Source organism: Grus americana, unplaced genomic scaffold (genome assembly GCF_028858705.1).
Source record: "Grus americana isolate bGruAme1 unplaced genomic scaffold, bGruAme1.mat H_53, whole genome shotgun sequence".
In the NCBI taxonomy this organism is placed as follows: Eukaryota; Metazoa; Chordata; class Aves; order Gruiformes; family Gruidae; genus Grus; species Grus americana.
This window is the reverse complement of record NW_026561375.1, coordinates 44,328-71,389: the sequence shown is the minus strand read 5'-3', so window position 1 is coordinate 71,389 and position 27,062 is coordinate 44,328. Positions and strand designations below refer to the sequence as shown.

At 39.2% G+C, this 27,062-nt stretch overlaps 1 protein-coding gene across 1 annotated transcript; it reads left to right on the top strand.

The window, feature by feature from the left end:
- Positions 1-447: 447 nt before the first annotated feature.
- Positions 448-26,375, top strand: LOC129200330 (E3 ubiquitin-protein ligase MARCHF7-like). The gene is given in 12 exon segments (XM_054811654.1): positions 448-571; positions 6,965-7,121; positions 10,911-11,069; positions 13,188-13,359; positions 14,981-15,148; positions 17,845-18,933; positions 18,936-18,960; positions 19,224-19,393; positions 20,623-20,732; positions 22,105-22,218; positions 24,058-24,106; positions 25,936-26,375. Coding segments are annotated over 11 exon segments (2,229 nt in total). The 5' UTR covers positions 448-571; positions 6,965-6,974; the 3' UTR covers positions 25,962-26,375.
- Positions 26,376-27,062: the final 687 nt, after the last annotated feature.

Genomic DNA, 27,062 nt, shown 5'->3' with positions numbered 1-27,062 from the left:
TACAGGGGATTTATTTATAAAACACACTGAAAACTAGGAAGAGTACTAGCACGTGAAGAAAAGTCAAGACCTCTGCTTGCAGTTTTAAGGCTGGAAACACTGAAGTCGATTCGAACTGCGGCTTTTGGGACGTTTCTCCACAAGAAGAAAAGAAATTCTGCCTTTAGCATCAGGATCTCTCAGATCACCTTCATTCTGCGGAGCGCTACAACTTTACCCTCTAACAGCTGAGCCGAGCAGAGCTAAAGGCGATCTTTAGCACCATTGCCGCACACGGCCCGGCGCCAGCCGCCCCCCGAGCCCCGCCACCCCCGCGGCCGCCGGGGCCGGGCCGGGCGAGTCGACTCACCGAGCGACCGCCCCCTCCCTCACCCGCCAAAGTTCTCGCGAGAGCTGGGCATGGGCGGGGCGGGGTGTGATTGACAGCCGTGCAGTCTGCGCGCTGTCGCCATTGTGTTGCAGGGAGAGGCGGCAGGCTTGGCGTGGCAGCCTGTGGGCCCGGCCCCAACTCGGCCCCTGCGGTGGATCCTCAGTTCCTGGATGTCTGCGTCGTGAGGGTTGTGCCTTGAGAGTGAGTACGGACTGCTTACGGTGTCGAGAAGCGGAAGGTGCCCCTGTACGGCCTAGCTCGCGCCTGTGTGCGGGGCCGGCGGCTCCGCGCCAGGGCTGGGGGAACCATTTTGTCTCGGGGCTGGCGCCTGGCTCCTCCGCCGTTACCTCTGCGAAGCACCTCTGACGGCCGCACGCTTCCGTGCCTTCTTTGGCAGCGGACCTGTGTGACAACCTCTGTCCCCCCGTTCCTTTCCTCCCTCTGAGGAGCCTCTGCCCTGCGGGGTCGGGGCAGAGCGGTCGGCGCCGCCCTTCAGCCTGGCGTGAGCCCCAGTTTGGCGTTGGCCTGGTGCGCGGGCGCAGCACGGGTGCGGCTGTGAGCTCCTGGTGGGGGCCTTGAGCCTTTCTGACTGGGCCTCTTCCTTCAGGCCTGGGGAGGAGGGTATGGTGCCCTCTTCAGCTGCTCTGCGGAGCACCCGCTGCCTAGGCCCTGCTGGCTCGAGTCTAGGGGAACAGCCCAGTGTCATGGCATCAGCTGCTGCAGCGTAGGCAGACGATCGGCGTTAGTAAATATTTTTTGTGCTCGTGGGACTCCTAAGAGACTGCTGGGGTTTTTTGGTCAGCCTTCCTTGATTAAAGGTCGAGAAAATACCCCAAACAAAGAATTGTGCAGACTGAGAGAATTGATCCTGAACTCCATCTTGTTTGTAATAAAAACATGATTGTGAGTAAACACTGAGGAAGACACGTGATCACAAGTTGCTCGGGAAAGAGTCTTATGAACAGTTGTATATGAAACCATACAAAAATATGTAGACACAAAAGCTCAAGTCTTGGATGGAAGTGTCACTGCGTAGCTCCAAGGTAGAAAACTTGAATTTAGGAGCTGGGAGTGAAGTGTGTGCTTCTCTAATTAAAGGTACAAGAATGCTTTTAGCTGTTAGTAGAAAGGATGGAAGCTAGTAAAGGCTTCCTTTACTGGTAGACATGACTACCTCAAATTGTCTGTCATCTCTCAGTAGAGGGGGTCAGGGTAGAAGAGAGGTGTGGGAGGTTTTTATTTGCGTTATTTTTTACCTTTTGAGATTACACTGCTTTCCTGCAAAGACATCTTGGATCTTTTATCTCTTGTTATCTGTGTTCGTGGCTATGTTAGGTCTCGTTGGTCTTTTTACAATGTAGTTGGAGAGATCACAAATCAAAAAGGGCAGGACGTTTTAGCTGTGTACTCAAAATAGGCTGTTCAGCTCCACCTCGCGTTGCATGTAGGTCATCTATTTTCTAGGTGCAACTTTCAATTTAAAGTTTGATTTCAGAACTTGGTTTCTTACAAAGTCTTGAGAGGCATCACGTGTATCCCTTATTCTAGGAGACGCAAGAATTGTTTCCAGATTTCTCCATGAGATTTTGATCGCTAAGTTGTGTAACACGGCATGAGCTGATGAAATATGTTGCCTTGATGGGAAGAGTTGTCTTCACCCTGCTGTTCCCTTTCTCATTTCTCTGTTGCTGGATACCAACGTGAATAGTGTCAAAATGAGGGAGAAGCCAGAAATGTGTTTTGGCAGGATAGTGTCTTGAGGTTGCTCAGTGAAGGACACAGCAGGTATCGTATTTGAGTAAAGTGTTCCTTTCCTTTGTGGCAACAACAGGCTTTCAAAACTGTTCAGACTGCAACATGACTTAAGATTTTTTTTTTTTTTTCATTTGTTCTTTGGAGAAGTCATTTGAGTACTTCTTGGCCTCACTGCCTTATGTGTAAATTGAGGTGACTACTTTGTCATTATAGAACTCATTACAGCGTGTTAATTACCACTTGGGATTTGTTGAATAGTCCTGTGTGGGTAAACAAAATGTTTGAGGTTTTAATTTGAGTGTCTTTGTGGTTATTCAAAAAAACACCCTTAAGATGCTGATACTATGAAAGGAAACCATTCCCATTCTGAAATATCCTATAAAAACACAGTATTCCCCTTGCAGACAAGTATTACTATGGCTTTAATAATACAATTTTTTGTTTTTTTAATGTGAGACCACTGTTTCACTTTGTCCTGAGATAGCTTAGCATGTTTACCTTGACCACCACATTGAGCACATGATCAGCATAAGCCTTATACGTGTATTGTGTGTATTCAAGCCAGCTACGAAGATGGTTTCTTCTCAAGCTTCCGAGGTACAGTGCTTAAAATGTTTTTCAAAGAACTCTGGGCAAAAAAAGTACAGCAAACCAGAAGACTTCTTACTACTGTTGATTACCAAAGTTGAGATGCCTAATATCTAATTTTATCTAGCTAATATATTCAAGTCATGGCTCCATTGACTTCAGTTGCAGGTGTATGATTTCATGATTTCTGGTAGTTGGATTCCAAGTAAATTTTATGATAGGTGCCCAGAAATTGAAGAGCTCTTGTGTAATGATTTTTAGAAAAATTATTAACCTGAATGACATGCTTCATGTCACTGAATGTTTGTTGAAAGGCCGAGATAAAATCCAGTTTCCTCAAGCAGAAGTTCTTTGCCTATAGACTATAAGGCCTTTTTTTTTCAGTACCTTTCCACCTCTGCATCAAACAAGGCAGGGTTTCCTCTGGTCAAATGCCTGTTCTTAGACAACTCTGATTCATCTTTATAGCAGATCCTTCTCGTTTGATGGCTGAGGCCAGGACTGCAGAAAAAATGCAGTTGTATTAAAGAAATTAATCATAATGTCTATGCGTAAACTGACATTAAATTTTGCATTTTCCAACATGCTGCCTTTATCTTGTTTTAGCACTTTTTTCTGTATAGTTTCTGCAGGATTTCTTTACTTTAAAAAAAAGAAATTATTTAGATAGTATCATACTGACATACTCAGGTTTAAATCACAACCTGTGCTAATTTACAAGATCAAGCTGGCTGATAACATTGTCCTCTTGGGTTTACCACTGGAGGAGAAAACTAGTTTTGTGCCTTTTAATGTACGTTTGTAGAAGCAGTTTGCTAATCTTGTACTCCATTACTTCTTCTAGAGGTAGTTGGCTCTGGCGTCCACAGTCTTCCACCCTTTTCTTTTCCTATCTGAATGCTCTCATTTTGTCTGTTCTGTGGATGGTGCATAAGCAATTTTATTAGATCTCTAATATAGTTTTGAAGTTCTTACAACTTCCTACACTTCTGTCTCTTCCCCCTGTTCATCTGGAAATTAATTTCTACCAGTAGGAGCTTCCATCCCTTCTAGAACCATTGCGTATTCTACATGTGTTTGTGTTTGACTTTTATCTATGTTATCTAATTCATCCGATTCCACACCTATCTGAAGGAAAGTGATCCAGAAGCAGAATGATCTGTAACAAAGCTGTGTGGTGTGGTCGACGCGCTGGAGGGAAGGGATGCCATCCAGAGGGACCTTGACAGGCTGGAGAGGTGGGACCATGCGAACCGCATGAAGTTCAGCAAGGCCAAGTGCAAGGTCCTGCACGTGGGTCGGCACAATCCCAAGCACAACTACAGGCTGGGCAGGGAATGGATTGAGAGCAGCCCCGAGGAGAAGGACTTGGGGGTGTTGATTGATGAGAAGCTCAACATGAGCCGGCAGTGTGCGCTTGCAGCCCAGAAAGCCAGCCGTGTCCTGGGCTGCATCAAAAGAGGGGTGACCAGCAGGTCGAGGGAGGGGATCCTGCCCCTCTGCTCTGCTCTTGTGAGACCCCACCTGGAGTATTGACTGCGTCCAGCTCTGGGGGCCCCAGTACAGGAGAGACATGGAGCTGTTGGAGAGAGTTCAGAGGAGGGCCACGAAGCTGATCAGAGGGCTGGAGCACCTCTGCTATGAGGACAGGCTGAGAGAGTTGGGGTTGTTCAGCCTGGAGAAGAGAAGGCTGCGGGGAGATCTAATTGCAGCTTACCAGTCCCTGAAGGGGCCTACAGGAAAGATGGTGAGGGACTGTTTATGAGGGAGTGTAGTGACAGGCCAAGGGGAATGGCCTGAAGCTGCAGGAGGGGAGATGGAGATGAGAGGTGAGGCAGAAATCCTTCCCTGTGAGGGTGCTGAGGCCCTGGCACAGGGTGCCCAGAGAAGCTGTGGCTGCCCCTGGCTCCCTGGCAGTGTTCAAGGCCAGGTTGGATGGGGCTTTGGGCAACCTGGGCTAGTGGAGGGTGTCCCTGCCCGTGGCAGGGGTGGCACTGGGTGGGCTGTGAGGTCCCTTCCAACCCAAACCGTTCTACGACTCTATGAAAAGTGATAACGCTGGCACTCCTTGTCAGGTACTTAATAGTACAGAATTGGATCCGTTATTCTGGGTGTCTGTCCCTTATATTTTCTGTCAGGGTAGCAGGTAGATAAACAGTGCTTTGGATGTCAGATCTCATCAAGACCTATAGCTGTCCTGCCCAGCATACACTCTAGTCTATTTTACGGTGTCATTAGTTTAGCTTTACAGTTTGCAACTTGAATAGCTAGTTTTTCACACTCAATGCAGATTCAGACAAGTGCTAGACTTGCAGTGCATGTTATGACAGATTAATTTAAAGATTAGATTAACCATCATGGCAGTCAGTGTTTTATCCAATATTACAACTATTAAGAAATATGATTGTTACATTTTACTGCACAAACAATCCACTTGAAGCGATGTAGCTTAGATTACCAGATTTGTCATTACTGATTTCTTTTAAACTTTCACAATTGATAGTGTTCTTCTGTACTTTGGAATACTGCTTAGAGCATTCTTATCGATACAGCTGTATCTTCTTCTCTGTAACTTTGAGAATTGCATACAATTGCTCAAAATTTACTTAGGGGTTTAAATGTGATCTGGGAAACTTAACAAATTCATGATTTCAGGTTCCTAATCCAAAGTCAGGCAAGTGAGAATTTCAGATTCCTGAACTGATCTTGTTTAACTGGTGATGTCTCTGGCAAAAGCAAATGGGTTGCTTATGTCTGAAGCGTGGTCTTAGAAACTGGTGCGCTCTCCATAATACAACCCGGTAGCTCTTTCGTACTTGAATGAAAGCATACCAAGTTTAAGTGAATGGTTTAATGTTACAACTTGGTTTTTTTCCAAATTTTAAAAAAAGAAAATACTACTTAAAAGATTAAGTGTTTAGGCTACTTTATGTTGTGACCTGTGTTGTAAAGCTAGCAACCGAACGTACACCTGAACAGTGGTTAAAAAACCTGCCATTAAGGAAATTAACCTCAGCTGTCCAATTGGTCAATGGAGTTCTGTACAAACTAGGTAGAATATGTAATGCAGCATGACTTTCAGTTGAGTTTAAAAGTCCTGAGTATGTAAACTCAACTTGAAACTGCAGCCAGACATGAGGTATGTCAGGATTGATGCAGCAGCTTTTCACATACTGTTACTGGTGAGCATGGCTAATGTGTGGAAAAAATGTGCTTTACTGATTTTTTTTTTTTTTTTTTCCCCCCCCGATATAGCTTATTCCCATTCTCAGAAGGTTAGGCCAGAATTAAAAGTGGTTAAATAAAACAGATTGTGCCACTTCTGGAAATCACCTTGCACCAATGGAGTTTGTGACCATCTGTTTTAGAGTTGTTAGTTATCATGCTACTCTTCCTGCACCACACCACTGAGGATACTGCAGTTCTCAAATTTTTTTATTTAAGAGCTGCCTTTTCTGGTCTGGGTCTGTCTGTACCATCCTGAGGAGGAAGAATCTGGGGATGTTAGCAAACCAGTTAGCTATCTATCTGGACTTTGAGCAACGTTAAGTCAAGATGTCCTTTCAAGGACAGGAATGACTACATGATCACTTCTCATGTGGAAAAAGCACTAGCATTTCTTTTGAAATGCCTAGAACTACCAAAAGAGCAAATAAACACTCAGTGACTCAAAGGTAAATTTATATATACCTGTAAGACAGCATGTACTTTTTTGTATACATTTTCATGGGAGTTGTCTTTGGAGAAGTTAAATATTTCTTTGAGGCAGGTAGGTTGCATACGTATTTTTTTCACAGGAGGGTGCAGTTTCATAGTTTTGACCCTGAAAAATAAGTCTGAGCATAGTTTCTGAAAGTGTTGAGATGCAGTTCTTTAACAGAAAAGAAATATATGAATTTAGGAAATCTGAGGCCTCTTTCCCTGACTCCTGGCTTATTTTGTGTTAATACTAGTGCTGCAGAGTTCCTAAGAGTCCTACTTATAAGAGCAAGATTATATTGTAATATAGCAAGAATAGCAAAAGGGGCTATCTTTCTAGTTTTCTAACATGGAATGGGAGGAGATGTAAAGAAGATGTTACAAAAGGGTAAGAACTCATTTCCCTGTCTTGCTGATGCACAGTCAGACCAAAACGCTGTGTAAATATTTGTATGAGAGTCATATTTTTGGTACGCTTAGAATGACTTGTGCATGTTTTGCATGTAGGTCCCTGCTTCTGAAAGTAAAAATAATCGATGTATCCTTATACAGGATACAAAGAATGGAGTCCAAGCCTTCAAGAATTCCTCGAAGGATATCTGTTCAGACCTCCAGCTCTTCACTAGGATCTAGAACGTTGACTGGAAGCAGTTTAGCTGGTGCATATAGTGCAAGAGAAACTTCACGGAGATTAGAATCTGGATACCAGGTAATGTGTTTTGTGTCTTTCTGTAAAGTATAAATTAATGTCTGGTTTTCACCAAGAAAAATCCTAAAACCCAGACACACACAAAGGAAATGAAAGGAAGTGTCTCACCCAGGGCCTTGCATTTGTGAACAAAACCCAAGATTAATTCTAAAATGCAGGGATTTAATAACCAGGCCAATGACAGTATTCTGCAGTGTGCTGCTTTTGTTTGTGGCTGCACCTTCAAAAATCAGCTGATTGATGAATGAAGAACGTCCTGATACTATTGGTCTGTTTTGGCACTAGTCACTGCAGTCTTAAGCCTGGGTAAATGGGGATTTCTGTTGAGGGGAGATGTTTGAATTTTGATGGGGACAGGATGTTACGCTTCTTGCGTGGATGATGCAAAAAGTACTGGAATACGTCGCGGTTCTGAGAGTTGACAGTAGGCTGTACTGCTCTGCAGCACCTACTTTCTTTGCATTTTGTGAAGGTAAGAAGAGTACCTTTAGGCTTACATCATACTGTCATGTCAGTATGTTAATACAGCTAGGGTTTGCGTGCAAGAGTCAGGATTTGGATAAAGGCGTTTGCTGTTTCACATGCAACATTTTCCACTCACCAAATTGTTTTTGCGGTGGAGAGGAGCCATGCTAAAGAATAAGAAGTCATGCTCCGCGGGTGCTTTCACTTTGAAAGAGTATTATGGGAAGCAGAGATTAAACCACTTCAGAAATTATTTTGGGCACTTGGAAACCGCAGATGGCTGTTTGGCTCAATTCTCTTATTTTATTCCTGCTCTTGTCAGCAGTTCTCACCTCACTTTCGGGCCCAGAAATGTAAGCCCATCTTGGTTTTGAAATTGCAGAAACTTAGCTCTGTGATGAAATGTTCATATCTTTTGATAAAATGGTTCTGAGTTTGATCCCTGCTGACATGCTATCTGGGACACTGTATTATATAATGCCTTTGCCAGAACAGTTTTACAAGTCATAAAGCATTAATTACTTTTAGCACAACTACGTGTATATGTGTTACGTTTTGCCATATATAGCATGCATGTGTTCATTAGTATATAGGCTATAGGGAGTGTCTAAAGGTAATCTTCAGTCATTTTTGCTTTTTGGATTCCTACACATTTTTTATTGGCTGTCTGCTCAGCAAAATCAAATCAGACAGTCTTACTTTTGTAGGGATTTATGGACCCACACAGTTTGCATATCACACTGAAAGCAGTTATCAGAAGATGAGTCTTGAGCTGAACTGGTGCTGTTAAGTTAGATGTGTTACTGTTGTTACGAAATTATAACGCAAGAGTTACGTACTTTATTTCTTTTATTACATGAACTGCAGTGTGTTCACTGCACTGCATATTATCTTTTGACTATTTCCTGTTGAAGAAAGTGCTTCTAATCTGAGGAATGATCTTTATAACACTTTCCAGTTAAAACAGAGGGGAAAATAATTGTATAGAAGACCATTGTATCCCTTCTTTCCACTCCAGTTCATAGAAGGTAGTCTGAGAGCTTGTGACACGAGACTAGTGTTTAGTGATAAGAGCGTAGGGAAGCTACCTCGCTTGAATGTTTTTCCGATCGCATTTTTCTGCTACTGAAAATAGACACCGAAAATAGACTACTTTGTGTAATGCTTTAATTATTAAGTTCTGACAAGGGATGTTAAGTAGTCTCAAGCTGGACTGAAGGAAGAAAGCAAACTGAGATGTTCTTTAGTTTCAGACATAGCAATTAGGTTGAGCTTTCCCGATCATGCCTGATCATCTACTTTGTCTTAAAGCCACTTCTTTTGATACCGAATAGGTTATTACTTTTGTTTCTGTTTTGGCCTTGAGACACTTTTAAAGAAATGAGCACAGTGCAGAGATGTCGCAGCTACCAAAAGCTGTGTTGGCATTAGAACAGTAGATGGTGTAGTTCCATGAACTGGCTTTCAGTGCTGTGCCAGTGTGAGTGTGGTGTTCTTGGATTAAGGTCTTTACTGCGGTGATCCAACCCTTAAAATAGGATGGAATTCTCAGATCTTCAAAATCTAACAGCTGCAGAAAAAGGAAAGGCAAGTATTTCAAGTTCAATTAAGTCTCATATTAAGAACATTTTGTGAGACCTTTACTTTTATCTGAAAGTGGTGTAGTCTTGTGACCATGGGCAGATTTACCGTATATGAAATAATTTAGAAACCTGATGAATCCTACTGGGACTTTGAAATATGAGAAAAGTTACCGGCTGATAGTTTATTTTCAAGTTTAATTTTGCTTGTCAGAATGATGAGCATGAATATTTCTTCAGCTTTTTAAATCCTAATACTACAACTTTTAAGAAATAACGACAGAAACTACTGTAGTGGTAGTATTAATAGCTCATAGAAAGAGGATAGACAAATAATCACTTACAAATTCTGTATAGCTGTGCTAAAATGGTAGGATTTCTGTTATTTCTATTAATTTTACTAATTTCAGTGATTATTCTGTGAAACAAATCAAATCGCAATGCCTTTCCTTAATTGTCATCTATTCAGTGAAATTCAGTGAAACTAGTAGTGTAGAACCTCATCCCTTAGGTTCTTCTAAAAGTAGACAGATTTGTATGTTAAATGGTTCCCAGTTTCATTATTAGAAGCTTGCCTGTGTAGCCAAGGTAAAGATTAGAGCTCCTGAGTATCTTGGAAGAGAGAACACAAAAAGAACAGTTACAGTGATTGCCCTGCAGACATCAGACTTCAAATAATTTAAGCACTTTGTGCTGAGGTAATGCAGCAAACTGTATTTGCAGGACTGTTTTGTCAAACAGTCTTAGTTTGTTAATGCATATCAAACTGTGGATTCAATATCTTTGCACTGTGTCTGAAATCAGCTACTAAAACTATTTACCTTATTTCTTAAGCCCAAAGTGGTTTTGTACCCAGCGCTGTTTACTGTTTTATGGTGGTCTTCAATGTTAGTGATTTAGAGGAAACTTAGAAACACAAAAGTTTCAATTTTGTAGTGAAAAATCGAAATGCTTTTTTCCTGCTTGCATGAAATGTAATTGGAATTAATAATGACTAATTTGCCAGCCTTCCCTGCCAATAGCACAATGATGGATTATTAGAATAGGCTGCAGAGAAATAAAAAACTGAAGCAGTGGTCAAAGGGAAGTGTTTAAGACTCTGAGAAGATAATGTATAATTTGCAATAGTGTGGTATTTTTTTAAAGGAATAATAACTTGATGACATAGTTTACATTTGTGGTCCCATCTGTTTTACTAGGGCAGATCATGCCCCTTACGTAAAAGTGATTATCTGTTAGTAGGCCCAAACCATGTTTTTTCTCCCCCCACCCCCCCCTTGCACCCCCTCTTTCCTGTATTAAAGCTGATGACCAGGACAAGACAGATGGCTTGCTTCAGTGGCCAAAAAGCCACTTTCGCTGTGATGGAGACTTTTCCTACATGTGTGGGTTTTTTTACTTAACGCTTGAAAGTGAGGTCCTTAAATCTGCCCTGTTGCTGGAGTATCTTAAGTTGGGGTAATGCCTCAAAAGCCTTACACTTCAACTTTTTATTGTCTACAGTCAAATGAGAGGACCGATAGAGTAGCTGATAATTGCTAGAAAGTAATTTACAAAATCTTCCCTTTTGCCAGTGGTTCTCTCTTAAGCCTGTTTAATTTCTTTTTGGGTATCCCTTGAGGTTTCTTATGAAGAGTTTCCAGATTTGTTTGTACTTCCACTTTCCAGTATTTTCAATATTCACATCACATACTGAGTTCGCTTTGAGTTACAAGGTGCATATGATAAGTGTGGTGTTCTTCAGGAATCCAGTGTATTGAATAGTTCCAGTAGAGACTGGGGAATTGGAGAAAGAGACACTCATGAAACTCCTTGGAAGCTTACAACGTCCTCTCCAACTCGCTACTCAGGGACACTTGATCATCCACATTCTGGAAGATTTTTGGGAAGCAGAAACAGATTGGTGAGAATTGTTAATATGCAATACTTTTTATAAATAAATAAATAATTCCGTGTTTTAGCTTAGCCTTCCCCATCTGAAAAGCTGCTAGCAGGGGCTCACCGTAATGTTTCTAGATAAGTAGATCTTATTAAGTCAAGATGGAGGAAAAGCAAGAAGATAGTGGTGTTAAGAAATTATTCAGAGGATGAAAATAATAATGTATTTTAGTTTTACTAATAGTTAAGAAATAAATTTGAAGTGAGAGCAGCTCTGCAAGTATCCATTTAAAAAGAAAAAAGGAAGGGGCGATTATAATCTTATCCATGGTATAGTCCTACGGATGGCAAAATTTGTATTGTTTATACTCAGCTTGTTTCATCAGGTATTTCTAGGAGATGTGTTTTTGGATGATACCAGGTTTGAGAGTTAACGGGAAATCCATGGTTTTGGAGACCTGCTTTAGAAGACTTAGTTATGGGGGAGCAGTTCGTAGTCTGATTACTTACATGCTGCTTATAGCGTACTGTGAAAGAAAATGGAGGCTGAACTGTCACCTGAATGAGATCCAAGGCTTAAGCCTTAACAGCTTGTCTTAACTGGGCTCCAGAACGTGCCTTCATAACTCCAAAAATAAAGTGGTTTGCTTCTTTGACATGCTTATGCACTACAGAATGACAATAAAACACTTTGAATTGCAGTAGACATACTAAGATGGGAAAAGCAGAAAACTGAACATGCTCAGCAGGAAGATAGGGAACAAATAAAAATTCTGCTCACTTTCAAACTGAAAGATGTTTAGGTACTTGAGAGTGCTCACACCTTAAATAGGTGTTTGTTTTCTTACAGTGATTTAAAGGTGAAGACACTTTAAGATAAGGGGTGGGAGGAACAAACCAGTGTGGAGATGCTGGCCTTCAGGGGAAGTCATGATAGGTGTCTCTACATATAGTTGAAATGCGAAGGGAGTCTGTGGTTGTAAGTGGCCCACATATCTAGCTAAGTTGGTGCTGTGGAGTTTTCGAAATGATGCATGATTTTTTTCCCATTAAGGTTAATTTTTTCTCTTAAGTTTTAATGCAAGTGAACATTGCAGAAGACACTCTGAAATTTCCACTTACCAAATAGCAAATGATTAAAAGATAAGTTATATGTTAAACAGATGACTCATGAGGGAAGTTAACCTGGCTTTGTACTTGGTTTGTGATGTTAGTTTCTGTGTCTCCCCATACGACTTTTTATGATGGGATAAGAGAAATACTTAGATACTTCTTAGTTTTAAAGGGTAAAAAAGTAGTGGCATAAGCTTAGTATAAAACATAACAAAATAAAAATAAAACACAACTGTCTACTCTAATTTGGTTGATCCTTAAAGGTTCTCAGTTGTAGATGCTTTCTGGGAGGACATACAGCTCAATTGAGCTTTTTGATTGAGCTCAAGTTTTTTTTATATAAAAAAATAAAAACATTTCAAATAGAAAATGAATGCCTTGGCAGCAAGTAACCAGACTAACAGCTTTATAGGCTATCCCAATTTTTTTTTTAGTACCAGTTTCTGAAAACTTTTATTTCAGTGCTGTACGTACACTGCAAAACTTGTTTTGTGCCCATTCTTTACTCTGAACAGTTTCAGTTGCACTTGACCTTAATGTAATCAAAATATATCTGGTCTAAACAGCTTACTAGAAGCTAGACCTGACTCTTTAGCTAAGTATATTTTAGGTTGGGAAAAAAATAAGCTGGATTAGTTAAACTATTAAATAAAATAATGAAGCTGATGAGTTTTGGCTGTTTCTGGACAGCAAAATTATGTTTCCTTGGAGACCTATGAAGTTATATTTGATCATGTTTATAGCATCTTACAAGTCAGGAATATCTTTTCCCCCCGTAAGCCACATCTATCTAGAAAGAAGAATAATAATGATTGTAATAGAAACTGGCTTTTATTGGTAGGTTGTTGAGTAAACCTGGGAATACTGGTTAAGAGCACAAGCATAAATCCTATGTTATTTTTAAATGAAAAGGCTTTGCATCTTAAAGTTACTCATTGCTATTTTTGTGAGTCCTGCATTATGTATACTTTTATTCTGCGTAAGTACATCTGAAATACTGTGTCTGTAATTTTTTTTAATGTTATTTCAGTCTACATCTTCTTCCTCTCATTTTACATCTGGGTGTTATGGTGAGTCTGAGAGAACTCAGGGAGCATATTCAAGACTGCATAGCCAGCAGCGAGATAGTGATTCAAAGAGACCTAAGCTATCGTGTACATCTACCTCTTCTGTGAGAAGTAATGGCTTGACTGCCTTTTCAGGTGAGACGCTGATTACTAGAGCTGTTTTACGTGAAAATTATGAGAGTAGTAAGATCGGTTTTATCAAGTTTTAAAAGACTTGCTTTGAAATATTACGCTTTTATTATTCTTCAGTAATAAAAACTTATGCCTAATAGAAGAGCATGTTCACACTGATAGCAGTATCCGAAGTGTTGAGAATGCTGTTAACATGGTCTTTTGAAAACCCAATTGTACTCATGTAATTTCAAAATTATTACCTGTACCTATTCCATTTGCAGTAAAGCTGAACTTCATGGCTCAAATGTGTCTTAATTGGTTATGATTTCAAGGACAGAATGAGTGCAGCTGCTGTATTTCATGAGTCAAACCGTGTTGGTAAAGCTATGTGTGCCAGGGACAGCAGAAAGGAAATCTTTACCTTACTTACTCACTGTATTCCAAGTGTCATGGCTGTTCAGAGCACTGTTGTTAGGGTTCAGGGAAGAGAGAGTTCTTTTTTAGCAGAGCCTAAACTCATTCTATAGGCCAGGTAAAAATAAACATTCTACACTGAGCTCTTTCAGCAAAAACTGAGATTTTCATTAAAGCTGTAAGTATGTATGTCATACCTAGATAGATGTAAGTTAAGCAATATGCTAACGAAAGTCTAAAGGTCAGGAAATAACGGTCAAAAACTTTTATTGAAAATATTTGTAGAACATTTTGAAACAGACCATTAGATCCATTGACATTACCCTTGTGAGTATGGATCAGTGTTCTTTTTATGTCCCCTTATGGAACCACACAGCCATCCCAATAAAAGTTAATTAATTCTTGCTCAAAACCCAGTATTTGTGATGCTTTCTTCCTCTTTGTTAATAAAATGACTACTATTAACATTTCTCATTATGGTGTAGGTCTATCTGTCTTTCCATTTCTAGATTGGTTGGTCATCATACTGCTGACCAATGAATGCTTAAATTTGGATTTATGAATTAGCAATAAAACAAAATCAAGGTGGATTTTTCAGAGCCATTGAAGAACGCTTTTTTGGAACAAGAGTTTTGTTCACAGCTGAAGTATGTACAGTTCCCTATTTAGTTGTTGCAGCTGTTAGCAAAAAAGATCACCTTTTAAACTGACGTGTTTTACTCTGCAATACGAGCAAGAACAGTAGTAGTCATTGTTCTTAAAGTGGTGTCTAAGCTGCATTTAGGTTTCAGCTGTCTTTCTGGAAAATGAATTTTCTGAGCATTTAAGCAGCAGCATTAGAACAGCAGCATTTACTAAGTCTGAAGCTGCTGTTTTGCCATATTGTGAAACCTACTTAATAACAAGCTACCATTAGAAAGCAAGATGCTATTTCTTTTCCTCCGCCTGTCCTGTATTGAGTGTTAATGGGCCTGACTCTTCAGAAAAGTATTATTCTTTTTTTCCAGTTTAGCTTTCAGAACTAACGGCAAGATTAAATAAGTGCCAGCATCAGCAGAGTGCTGCTTACTCTTGGCTTTGTTGGCAGCTGGCCACTTGATCAGCTTAGGGGTATTGTTGAACTCGCCCTTGATATGGTATAACTAGAATGCATGCATAAGTACCAGTTTTAATGGATTTTTAAATCATTACAAAACCAGGGGATTTATTTACTTTTTTTTTTTTCTAGATTCCTCTTGGAGGTACAGTAGGATTCCTAGATCTTCATCAGTGATGCTTGGCTCCCTTGGAACTGAGCTGGTGAGAGAGCGAAGAGAGTTAGAAAGAAGAACAGATCTGTCCATTAATAACCTGGTGGATCACAGCTACAGAAACAGTGACTTTTCGTCTTCAACATGTATGTTTTGTACAACTGAAAGCTTGTAAACCCATAGGTTGCATGCCTGTTAGTTTCTTCACGTGTTCTTTTAGTATTTTCTTCAAAACACAAAGCCGAAAGATCCATTTAATTTTAAGGTATCTTTTTAAATAAAGTTGGTTGGCCATAATTTGAATTGGGAAAGGGTTTTCATGAAGGTGCCTGCATTGTATTATCTCTTTCTATTTGGGTTCTTGAGTGAGTATTAGGGAAAACTGCTAGACTACTGAAAATAAAAATGAATAAAGTTATACTTTACATGAGGTGAGAGGTTTGTTCCATGGTAGCTGCTAGAACTATGTAGACTTCTGCACCACCATTTTCACTTCCTGTTCAGAGTGTTGTGGCCTTTTAGAGCTGTCTTGGGGGAAGCTCATCATCAGTCTTGATCTACCACCTTTTGTAGTTATGTTAGTGGTGTTTTATAATGTGGAAGTTTGGTGGTTTTTTTTTTTTTAAAAAGTACCATTTTTTAAAAGTATAGAAGATAAGCAGAAAATATAAAACCTAGTTCCTGATTTCATCCTGCAGTCTTGTCTTACCAGAAGAGTATGTTTTAATGTTGTCGTACTCCACATTTCTTTACTAAGTGGACAGTTGGAGTTTACCTGGTAGAGCTTAACTGGAGAAATAGATGAGTGGACAGCCTTGCTTTATACTGTCCATGCTGCATTTCTAGTAGTAGTGCCACTGTTAAGTGCTATAAAAATAACTCCCAACTGTGTTCCCTGCTGTGTAATCAAAACCATATGGCAGATGGGTGGCATCTGTGCAGATGTTTCTTTAGTTAGAATCTGCCAGATGCATAATCCTCAGCTTCAACAATAAATGACAATTGTAATGCAGAACCCATTTAAAAAAACAAACAAAACCCCCCAAAAAACCTCCAAACCAAAACTACAACCATGAGGGGTTTCAATTTCAGAATACATAGAGAAAGCATCTGCCTCCTAACTTAACAAGCATAGGTAGATTAAGTAGTTAAAATGGTGAAGAAGTTTCCACTCTACAGGGCTGGTGGGCTATGTCTGCTTCTTCTTCACACTGTCCAAATCTAGCCATTTGAGGAAAGAGACTAGCTCATGTTAGCTTCCTCAGCTGCTTTATGTAACGTTAACTACAGTTCAGCTACAGTAGAATTCTTCTCAGTATGTCGAGGTACTTACACAGTATTTACAGAAAATATGCTTATAAGAATCATAGAATGGTTTGGGTTGGAAGGGACCTTTAAAGATCATCTAGTCCCACCCCTCTGCAATGAGCAGGGAGGTCTTCAACTACATCAGGGTGCTCAGAGCCCTGTCCAGCCTGACCTTGAATGTTTCCAGGGATGGGGCATCTGCCACCTCTCAGGGCAACCTGTTCCAGCATTCACCACCCTCATAGTAAAAAATTTCTTTGTTATCTGTAGTCTGAATCTACCCTCTTTTAGTTTAAAACCATTAGCCCTTGTCCTATCACTACAGGCCCTGTTAAAAAGTCTGTCCCTATCTTACAAGCTCCTTTATATATTGAAAGGCTGCAATAAAGTCTCCCTGGAGCCTTCTCCAGGCTAAACAACCCGAACTCTCTCAGCCTTTCCTCATGGAAGAGGTGTTCCATCCCTCTGATCATTTTCATGGCCTTCCTCTGGACCTGCTCTAACACGTCCATGTCTTTCTTGTACTGAGGACTCCAGAGCTGGATGCAGTGCTCCAGGTGGGGTCTCAACAGAGCGGAATAAAGGGGCAGAATCACCTCCCTCAACGTGCAGGCCACTGGGAAGCATTGGGTGATCAAATGTACACTTAAAAAGCAGAGGAGGACACAACAGTGTGGTGATAGTTATCTAATTGACTATAGGTAATCAAGGTAATTGGGAGATCATATGAGATTACTAATCCAGAATGGTTAAGTTTGATCATGCTTAAGACAGTTGCATAGCTGAACATGTGAACTAACTTAGTTGTTCCATTTCTTTGATAAAAGCAATAGCTAGATAACCCATTTGGGCTGAAGCAGTGGGATTACAGTATTTCTAGGGTATTCTTTCTATTTTTGAGTTCTCGGTTTAAAACAGATACTATTCAATTTCTGTTAGCCAAAGTCAGTAGTTTTATGCTACCTTTAAGTAGTGTTTGTAACTGCAACTCTTGATGTTCTTATAATAGGAAGAATAAGGGTAGCTTGTTGTAATAGATGGGGAATATACTTGGCTTTATCCATGCATTTGTTTTGGGTGCTCTGGTGTCTGCTACGTTTCTGAAATTTTGATTAACCTGTCTTTCTCAGTCTACAGGTAGAATGGACCTTTAAGTTATAAATAGTATTGTATATAGTTTGCTGTTTTTAATTCAGATGCTGCTCTTCTGTGACTTCTGAGAGATGGTCAGAATTTTCAAATTTGCATATAAGCAGGCAAGCCATACCTTGATAATCTGAAGATTTTGGGGGTGTTAGATTCCAGATGGATTTACCAGACTGAAACCAGTCTAGGTTTCAGTTTAACTTTAGAATTCTGATAAGTAAATTTAAAACTAATAATGCTCTGGGATCTACCTGCCAAATTTGAAACAATTTTGAGTAAGGATCTTGATATCCTGAACTTCTGCGTTTACACTTTAGAGTTATCTATCTGGAATGTAACAATTACAGCACATCTTGTCATAGTATTTTCCTCTGCTTTTCTGCAACAGATCTTCAAGACAGGCCTGCCTCTTCGTATGCAGAGGGAGCAAGACCAAAAGAGAACTCGTTAAGCACTTTGAGGCTGAATGCATCCATGAACCGCCAGTTGCCTTCTGATCATCAGCCATCTTTTTTCAACAGAGACTCTAACATGAGCTCTTCAAGATCCAGCTATTCTTCAAGACAAAGGAGAAACGAATTGGAATCTCCCCAGAGGAGCGTGCAGCCAACATTTTCTCTTACTGCCATTAGAGATGAAACTCCTTCCTCCAGTGGTTCTGAAAGGGTTTTATCTTCTCAGAGGTCATTGAATGAGCCTGCAGCTGACAGTGAAGGGAGGCGCACAACCAGACAGCTGCTGTCTCGTTTAGCATCTAGTATGTCATCTACATTTTTTTCTCGAAGGTCTAGCCAAGACTCGTTGCATACAAGATCATTAGGCTCTGAAGAGTCAACGGTGGTCCCAAGAGTCCAAGCTTCTACTCTGTCAAGCAGTAATGGAGCTGCAACTCCAGAAGTTCCAGGACTTCAGACATCTGAAGCTTCTCAGGGATTTAGTTTTCTTAGACGAAGATGGGGTTTATCAGGAGTTTCACAAAATCAGAATTATGATTCAGATGGGGAAAGTTACAGACCAGACTCTGAAAGTAGGAGCACAGGTTCCTGGTTATCATCATCTTTGAGGAACAGATGTACACCTCTCTTTTCCAGAAGAAGAAGAGAAGGAAGAGATGAATCCGCAAGGATCTCTACCTCTGATACAACTGCTAGATCACAACACATCTTCAGAAGAAGAGAGTCAGGTGAGGAGACCTCTCTTGAAGCATCAGATAGCCCTTCTCGGGCTTCTGTTAGCAGACCACCAACACCTGCAGTATCTGGTATTCCTACAGCTACTGCCTCCCCACCAGATTCAGCCCACAGTAGGAGAAGTTCTGGAATTCTGCCTGGTTCTCTCTTTCGCTTTGCAGTGCCTCCAACACTAGGAAGCAGTCTGTCTGACAATCTTATGATAACTGTAGATATTATTCCCTCTGGCTGGAATCAGTCTGATGGACAAGAAATCGGCAAGTCTAAAGTATCACCTTCAAGAGATCCAGAAGACTCCAGAAAATTAAAGAGAGGTAAATTAGTGTGTTCTTTTGAGATAATAAAATGTACCTGATTTAACATGAGAGGGTTTTCTGTAACCATGATGTTAAAAGGAAACTTTCCTTCAGAGAAGGTGACAACTCAGTTCTCTGTCACCTATGTTCTTACTTTTGACTTTAAAGAAACTCGTCTTAATCCTCATAGGTATGAAAACAGTGTGATAAATGGAATTGTCATTATAAAAAGTCTTGCATGAAATGTGTCACAGAATTTGTTGGTATCTGTTCCTATTCAGCCTGCTTTTAGAAGATTCTGAAGATGAAGAGGGTGACTTATGCAGAATCTGTCAGATGCCCTCTGCAAGTTCTGACAACCTTTTAATAGAGCCATGCAAATGCACTGGAAGTCTGCAGTATGTTCACCAGGAGTGCATGAAAAAATGGCTCCAGTCCAAGATTAATTCAGGTAAAGGAGACTCTAGACCAAGGTAGACTTCCAGTTACATTGGGAGGCTTATCAGGAGGATTACTCTTACTAATATTAAGGTATTTATTTGAAAAATGAGCATTTGGGGACAAACAGCAGTGTGGCATTTCCAGGCTTATTGTGTGTCTGTGCAGCTTCTCATGTGAGTAGCTCCAAGAGCTGTGTTTGTTATATACAGAATTATGTTTTGGGGTTTGTTTACTAAGATATTAGACAAAATATAACAGTGTAGAAGTGTAGCTTTAGAGTTACTCTACCGCTTAGGGTGAGTTTGTTTCCCACCCTTCCTCATGCATGCGGTTCTAGTTTTTAAGACTTTTATAGCGAGGCTGACTGTAGCAGAGTGATAGGAATTTGAAAATGCAAAAATGTTTTTCAATTGTAACTCTACTTTAATTTTTTTTTTAAGATACTAACTCCTATCCAAGGCAGTTAAAACTGCTTCTTTAAAAAATTACCTCAAAGTGCATATAGAATTTTTTCAAGAAACACTTAAGAAATTGCACACTGTACAAATGTTTTTGTAATAGATCGATCGACCAGTTTATAACTAAGTTATCTGTAGTATTTTTAACACTTAAAAATAGATGGCTTGGTGGAAGACATGAAGATCATGGAATACTTTTTACCAAAGGACGGTGCTAGCATCTGTTTGCTTTTTTACTCAGTATCAGAGGACCCGCATCAGAGTAGGGCTGTATTAGAAGCCTCAGCCTGTAGGGGAAATGAATTTGAAGTATGTAACTAAGACAGACATAAATTCACCATAAACTCACTTTGTTTGTCTTGTTGCTTATGGAGCAACCTATTTTAAACCTGGTACTTTAAGACAAAATGTTCCTCTGGCAATAACTTTAAGCTATTCCAGTATATTTATTATTACTTTTGTGTATATTTGGATTACATTGTAGAACTCAAAACGGCCCAAGCAGTGATTTTATGCCAGACTTTCAGTAAGAGGCATATGATGTCCAGAATGAACATGAGGCAAAATATGTGGAGCTGGATAGAGAATAAACATTCTACAGCATTTAAATTCTGACAGTAGCAGATAGTCACTACATTCATATTAGAGGCTTTTTTTTTCTTCTAACCTTGTTCTGCAAAATAAAGCCAAGAATTAGTTACAGTTTGTAATGCTTGTATAATTGTGTCCTATGTTATAGACTGTTGCAACTTGACACTTTCCCCCTGCCCCTCCCCAACAGGTTCTTCTTTGGAAGCGGTAACAACTTGTGAACTGTGCAAGGAGAAGTTGCATCTGAATCTGGAAGACTTTGACATTCATGAACTCTATAGGGCACATGCAAATGAACAAGTTAGTATATTTTGCCTAATTTGGTAAGTGTTGGTTTAGTGCTGGGAGGGTGCTCTCCTTTAGGGAAGGAAAATGCATCTCCTTTTCAGAAGGACTGTTACACACATACAGTAATGTCAACATGGAACAGATTTTTCTCCTCAATATTCAGACAAATTCTGTCTTCCTGCTGTGCTTCCTATAGCTGAGCTTTCAGTAAGTGTAATATATCTCTTATCCTTTTCTTGGTTGCAGATCTGTCATCTGGCTTTGCAGTCCAGTCTCTCTGCCACATAGATGCAGTGGGAGTACTAGTATGATTAGATTGAATTTCACATTCAAAGTGAAAGTCACAAATTGTCTTTGGTTTTAGCTGGTTTTTTAACAACACTTAAGCAGTTGTTTTAAACATACCATTAAAAACTTTTTTATTTTATTAGAGTGGTAGAAACTAACCTCTTTTCTAACAGCTTCCTGCTGCTCCTTCAAGTCCTTTTCTAAATTAAAAATAATTAAAGGCCCATTAGTGTTACTCTCATTATATAAAATACATTATCTTAGAATTACTGGATTGCATAGTATTTAAAAATGAATAAATAACAAAAAGCTGGCATTTTAATGAACTTTATTCGTAGGGTTTCCCTTATTCTCTGGGTTGTATTCTGTGAATATCGAAAGACTAATGAAATTTGCCTACCTCAGAAGTTGAAAGGAGATACAAAGTTTACGGGTCAAACATCACCGTCTAATTTTCTTATCGTTTAGAGTAAGCTCTTACTCTAGTACTCTAGTTCCTGTCACTTGAGCCACACTCGTCTTTCTCGAGAGTGCCATCATCTTACGTTTTAGCACTACTGATTGTTGGTTACTATCACTGTACTTTGATAGAAATAAGAGCTTTGAAACGTTTTCCTAAAGAATTGACTCTAAATAATCAGTTCAGCAGTAGCATTTTTAAAGTTTATCTTAGCAGGGAAAATAATTTCTCAAAGTATTTATATCATCATGAAGTTCTTATATCCCTTTATTTTGGCTTTCTGTAAAGTATTGGGACCGCTTAAAAGAAACCAGCAAAGCTTGTTGGTTTTTATTTTCCCCAGTGGCGTAATACTGTGATTCTCAGATTCTATCCTGTGAACGAGTCATGCTGACTGAGATTGTATTTGTAGAACTCTTTATCATCAAGGATACTGTGTTAGATCTGGGGTGGGTGAGGAGAACCAGAAGTATAAATAGCTTTTCAGTAATTTTTTTTTTTTTTAGTATTACATTTCCCTAATTCTCTTGGAACAACTTAATGTTTCCAGTAAAATTTAAATTTTGTTCTACTTCTTGAATTGTATATGCAGATACATCACTGACATTCTGAATGTTTCTTTTGATCTCCTTTAAGGCAGACTATGAATTTATCAGCTCTGGTCTCTACCTTGTAGTATTGTTACACTTATGTGAGCAGCGCTTTTCTGATATGCTAGGAACTGCAAGTGAGGCCAGCACACGTGTCAGAGTAAGTATGCAGTGATTTTATGGCAGAAATTGCTCATACAAAGAACATGGGAACTACATTGTAACCTTGAGTGACCTAAGAGCTATATACCCAATAAGCATGTTTGTTTAACAAATTCAGGTCTAAAATGGTCAATGCAGTAACACCATGTTTGATTTGAAACTGAAGGTACTACTTTATTGCAGTCACCGTGTTGCAAAATCATTTTTGTCGAGGTTGTTGGTAATTCATTGCTTTGCATGTATGTTGTCATGATTGTTGTGAATTTATGCAAAACTGGAAGGTTAACCTCCCTCTGTACAAAACATGCAGTTGAGAATGTTGGACTATCTTATTTGATTTATTTTTCTCGTTACACCAGTCTACATTGCAAAAGTCTAGACCTTGCGATGCTTGTCCGCTGGATTGTGCCTAAATATGTACTTGAATATTACATTCTGAAACTGACTAACTATAGTCTGATTTTCTGGCATTAGTCAAAACTCTTATTAGTTGTATTTGACTGGATTCTTGTCACTTAAATGGCTTGGCTTAGAAATGCAGCAAGTACATGTTTTACCAATAAGAGATCATCATATAAAGTCATTTGTGCATAGTGACTCATTCAGAAATCCTGTATTCTACATGTTTATTTTATACTAGATAATGAATCAGTGCTTTTTGTCAACTCAGATCTTGTAAAGCTGTTTTGGTTTGGTTTTTAATTACATACAAAGAATTGACAATATTAAGCTTGTCCAACGCTTATTGGAATGGTTGCTAGCAGGTACTAGGCCTTTGGGGTAGAGGCAGGACTGTGCTCTAATCTCTTACTGTATTAGAACAGTGGTCCTCTTTTCTGTACACATCTAGTGTAGAGCTTGTATTCCATGATCCACAAACGAAATGCCCAGTTTTCTCTGCTACAGGTGTAGAGACATAAAAGACATACAGTCTTACAGTAGCCAGCATCCAGTACAGGTTATTAGCTTGAGTGTATTGCAGAAGTAAGATGTTTTTACTGTTTTCACATCAGAGGCGGCATTACACAGTTGCGTGGCACTGCATTTTAAACCAGTAAGAGCACTGATGTGTGTTTGATACTGAGCTGTGGAAACCGTAGCGTTATATTCTTGTTTCATTTTATTTGCTGTGTCTCAACATCTGGACTATCACTGAAACAGTGATGTAGATTGCCTCTGACAAAAAGAAAAACCCACTTGGCTGAGATGTTCAAAGTTGCCTAAGGAACTTGTATTCCTAGGGATTTTCGCTTTGGGTTTTGATACCACGTGCTTCTAACAGTAGACTGCCACCATTGCCTAATAGTAATCCTGCTCTTCAACTTTTTATTTACAGTTAAAATCTTAAGTGTATTTATGCATTTTTCATTAACCTCATTCAGTCACAGGGTTCTGTTTTGCCATATTAATAGTGAAGTAAATGAAATGGATCCAACTAATGCAGTCCTTACAGATCATGTTTTTCTGCATTACAATTTCTAGAAACGGTTTTCATAAAACTGGCACTTGTTTATGTATGCAACTTTAAAAACTGATGTGTTTTACAGACTGTAGAACATGAAGATGATGCCACTAACTGCTACCAGAAACATTTGACATAGAGCGGAAGCTGAAATAACTGCAGTAGCAATTTGAAGTCTGATGTGTGGGGATTTATATTAAATTTTGCGTTGATTTTTTTTAAGTTGGGCAAATGCGTTAGGATAACTGACATCTGGGATGAAGCTTTGGGGTAGAAAAAGTGAAGAAAAAGTGAAGAAAACTTTGCTAACTTGTTGCAAATTTCTGCAGATAACTTTGCAACTTTTAAACTACTTTCTCTCTGCCTTGTTTCTAGTTTATTAACCTTGCAAGAACTCTTCAGGCACATATGGAAGATATTGAAAGTAGGTGATTCCACTCTTCCCCTCCCCTGCCATTAGATGAACTCAAAGTTAAATGAGTACAATCCTCCTTGCCAAGATTCATAATACCGAACTTAATTACTGAGAATTTGACTTTACCCAGCAGTGCTTTTTCCATTATCAGTAGAATTATTCCAAGCGGGGAACTGGTTTTAATTCTCCATGATTAATTTCCCAACAGCATAGAGTTATTTAGACCACAGAAGTGTTTTCTGCAAGTGATAACAAGATTCCTCACTAGTTACAGTTTCGTTGTTGTAATTGTAGTAGTAAGTAGTTATGGAATTGGTGGTGACCTTCAGGTTGTAGCTTTTACATGAGTCCTAGTAGAAAAGTTGCATTTCACTGCACTTAAATTACCATACTTCTTTTGCCATTTCCTCTTCTCCCCTTTATTTTTTTGCCCTCTTCTGCCCTTTCTTTTTTGCTGTCCACACACACTTTTTGGTTGTGTGTATGCCTTGATCGGACCTATCCACTTCAGGAATGAAATTTAACAGTTGTCAATTTTGGCAAAGGACTAGCCTACTTTTCACCTAATGGCTTCTTCAGTGTGATTAAATTCGAAACTATGTGCTGACTTCTGGCACATGTATCCTGAATCTAACTATAATTTCTGGACATGATGAGTAGGCAGTAGAAGCGTAGTTGATCTACCTCTTTTTTTTGGGGGGGGGGGGTGTTTCCCCTCCCTCTAGCATGCATGTGAATGTCAACATTCAAAGTTTGTATATGAATTTGCAGTGCATAGGACGTATTTGGAGTATGATAAGGAATGTTACGTGCGTGTGTGTAAGTTTTAGTTCAAGGAGCAGATGATTATTTCTGCATTCAGAGCAGTCAAAGGTGGAATTTATTCTTAAGTTATGTGCGTCCTTATTAGAGTAAAAAATAATGAGTGCCATTTTACACAGTAATTTAATCTATATTTGATTCAGGCTTTATCTAACTTGCAGGTGAGGAATACTGAGTTTTACACTTATTATTGATGCTACTTCAGTTAAGTTTCTAAGAACTGGAGAAGTGAGGAGACAGACCTTGCTTCTTTCTGTGTTGAGAGATGGAACAAGTTACTCGAGTGTAGATACTCTCTTAACTGCAGAGTTTACTTAGGAGAACAGATTAAGTTCCTGTTACAAGCTAACACTTTACAAACCTATTGTAGATGTGCGTACTGACTTTTTTAATCATAGTTGACAAGTGTGTTATTTGTCTTTTAATTCACCTTGCAACAACAAAATCCTATGCATATGTGGGCTTTATGTTCATTTTGCATATGCTGAAAGAATGGGGTGGAGAGAGGAGCTGCTTCCAAGTAGGCCTGACTTAATTGCATTAAGCGACGTACATACATGAAAAAGATTAAATTTTGTTTGTTTAGACTGCCTAACCTTTCTAGGTACTTTAGTATCCAAATTGTTAACTTTGGGAGTCATTTCTTTCCCTTGTGTGGGGTGCTGCTGTCATGGATTGAATATATTCTCCTCTGACTACTGTTGGAATTAGCCACTGTAAACACTACATAAGAGTTGAATCTCTGGCGTAATTAAGTTTTCTTCCTTTTATTTTGAGGAAGAACAGCAGGAGGACACTGCATTTTGTAATGTTGAATTTTGATTTGAAAATACTATATTTTTCAGACATGAGATGCATTTAAAAATTAAGCTATGTAACTACACAAGGTTTGGGCATGTGTTACAATCTGCTATTTAATGTTATAAAATTACCTTTATTTCCACTGCTTATCTTAAAGTGCTTGAATTTCACAGACCTTTGTCAAGGCTTCTGATTATACTGTATTGTTCCAGCAGCTTCTGAGGATGATTCCGAAGACTGATGCTGGTAGAACTTTCACACTGCAAGAGACAAATGGAATTGCTGCAGAAATGCTGAACTGGCAAGAACATCATCAACGTGCATTTGGTTTTTTTGCTCTCCTTAGTAAAAAGCGCATTTAATATTACTGTAGTTTTTGAAGCATCGTTGAATTAAACATCAGCTGCTGCACAGTGGAATTCAGTGGACTTGAGAACTACTCAGCATGTGCAAGGATTAGATACATATAAAGCAACTTCCCTTTTTAAATGATGAGGATGATGTGCTTTGTTTTGGAAGACATGAGTTTTTGAGTATTTAAGGAAGCTGTATCTCCCTTTATGTTTCCTTCTTACTATAGTCAGACTTCTGGTTTTGCTATCCAATTTTGCTCCTCTACTGGCACTAAGTGGTTATAGTGGGTTTCAGGGTGAGGGTGGGCAGGGAGGGTGGGGATGTCCATGTACTTAAATAGGTTTTGTTTGGGTTTTTTAAATGCCTCTGTTGCTGCATCATGTAATAGTTGATTGCTTCCAGTGTTAATGAATGAACAGGAGGTTGAGCAAGATACTGTAGAGACGGTTTGGGTTTCGGTTTATTTGAAGATTATTATTTAACTCAAAAAGCAATAAGAACTTGCAGTGGTCTTCTAATACTTAGTGTTAGTGATGGCTTTTTTTTAATGTACCGGTTTGGAAATTGGAGATTATATTTGATATTATGTGGCTGTTACATTATGGAATATTGCAGGTGTAAACTCTTGCATTTCAGCATTCCTGGCAGATATGCAACTTGATAAAGACCTAAGTTTGTTTAGTTTAATCAGACTTTTTTAGATCCCACCTTCACTGTTCAAAGCACTGGTTATCAATGTGTTTTCTAGTGTTGTCACTTCTTTATAAATAAAGATGATAGAGGTATGCATCTCTGCTGGTATAGTCCATTTTATTTAAACATGGATATCTACCAGAACTTACACTTGAAAACTTAGAAAGCTATAGTCTGTGGTATATCTTTACTAATGTTTGTAAATTCTTATGCAGATATTTAAGACTGTTTCTGACCATTTTGGATTGAAATGCTTTATATGAATGGTGGTACAATAAATTGTCATACGTGTATT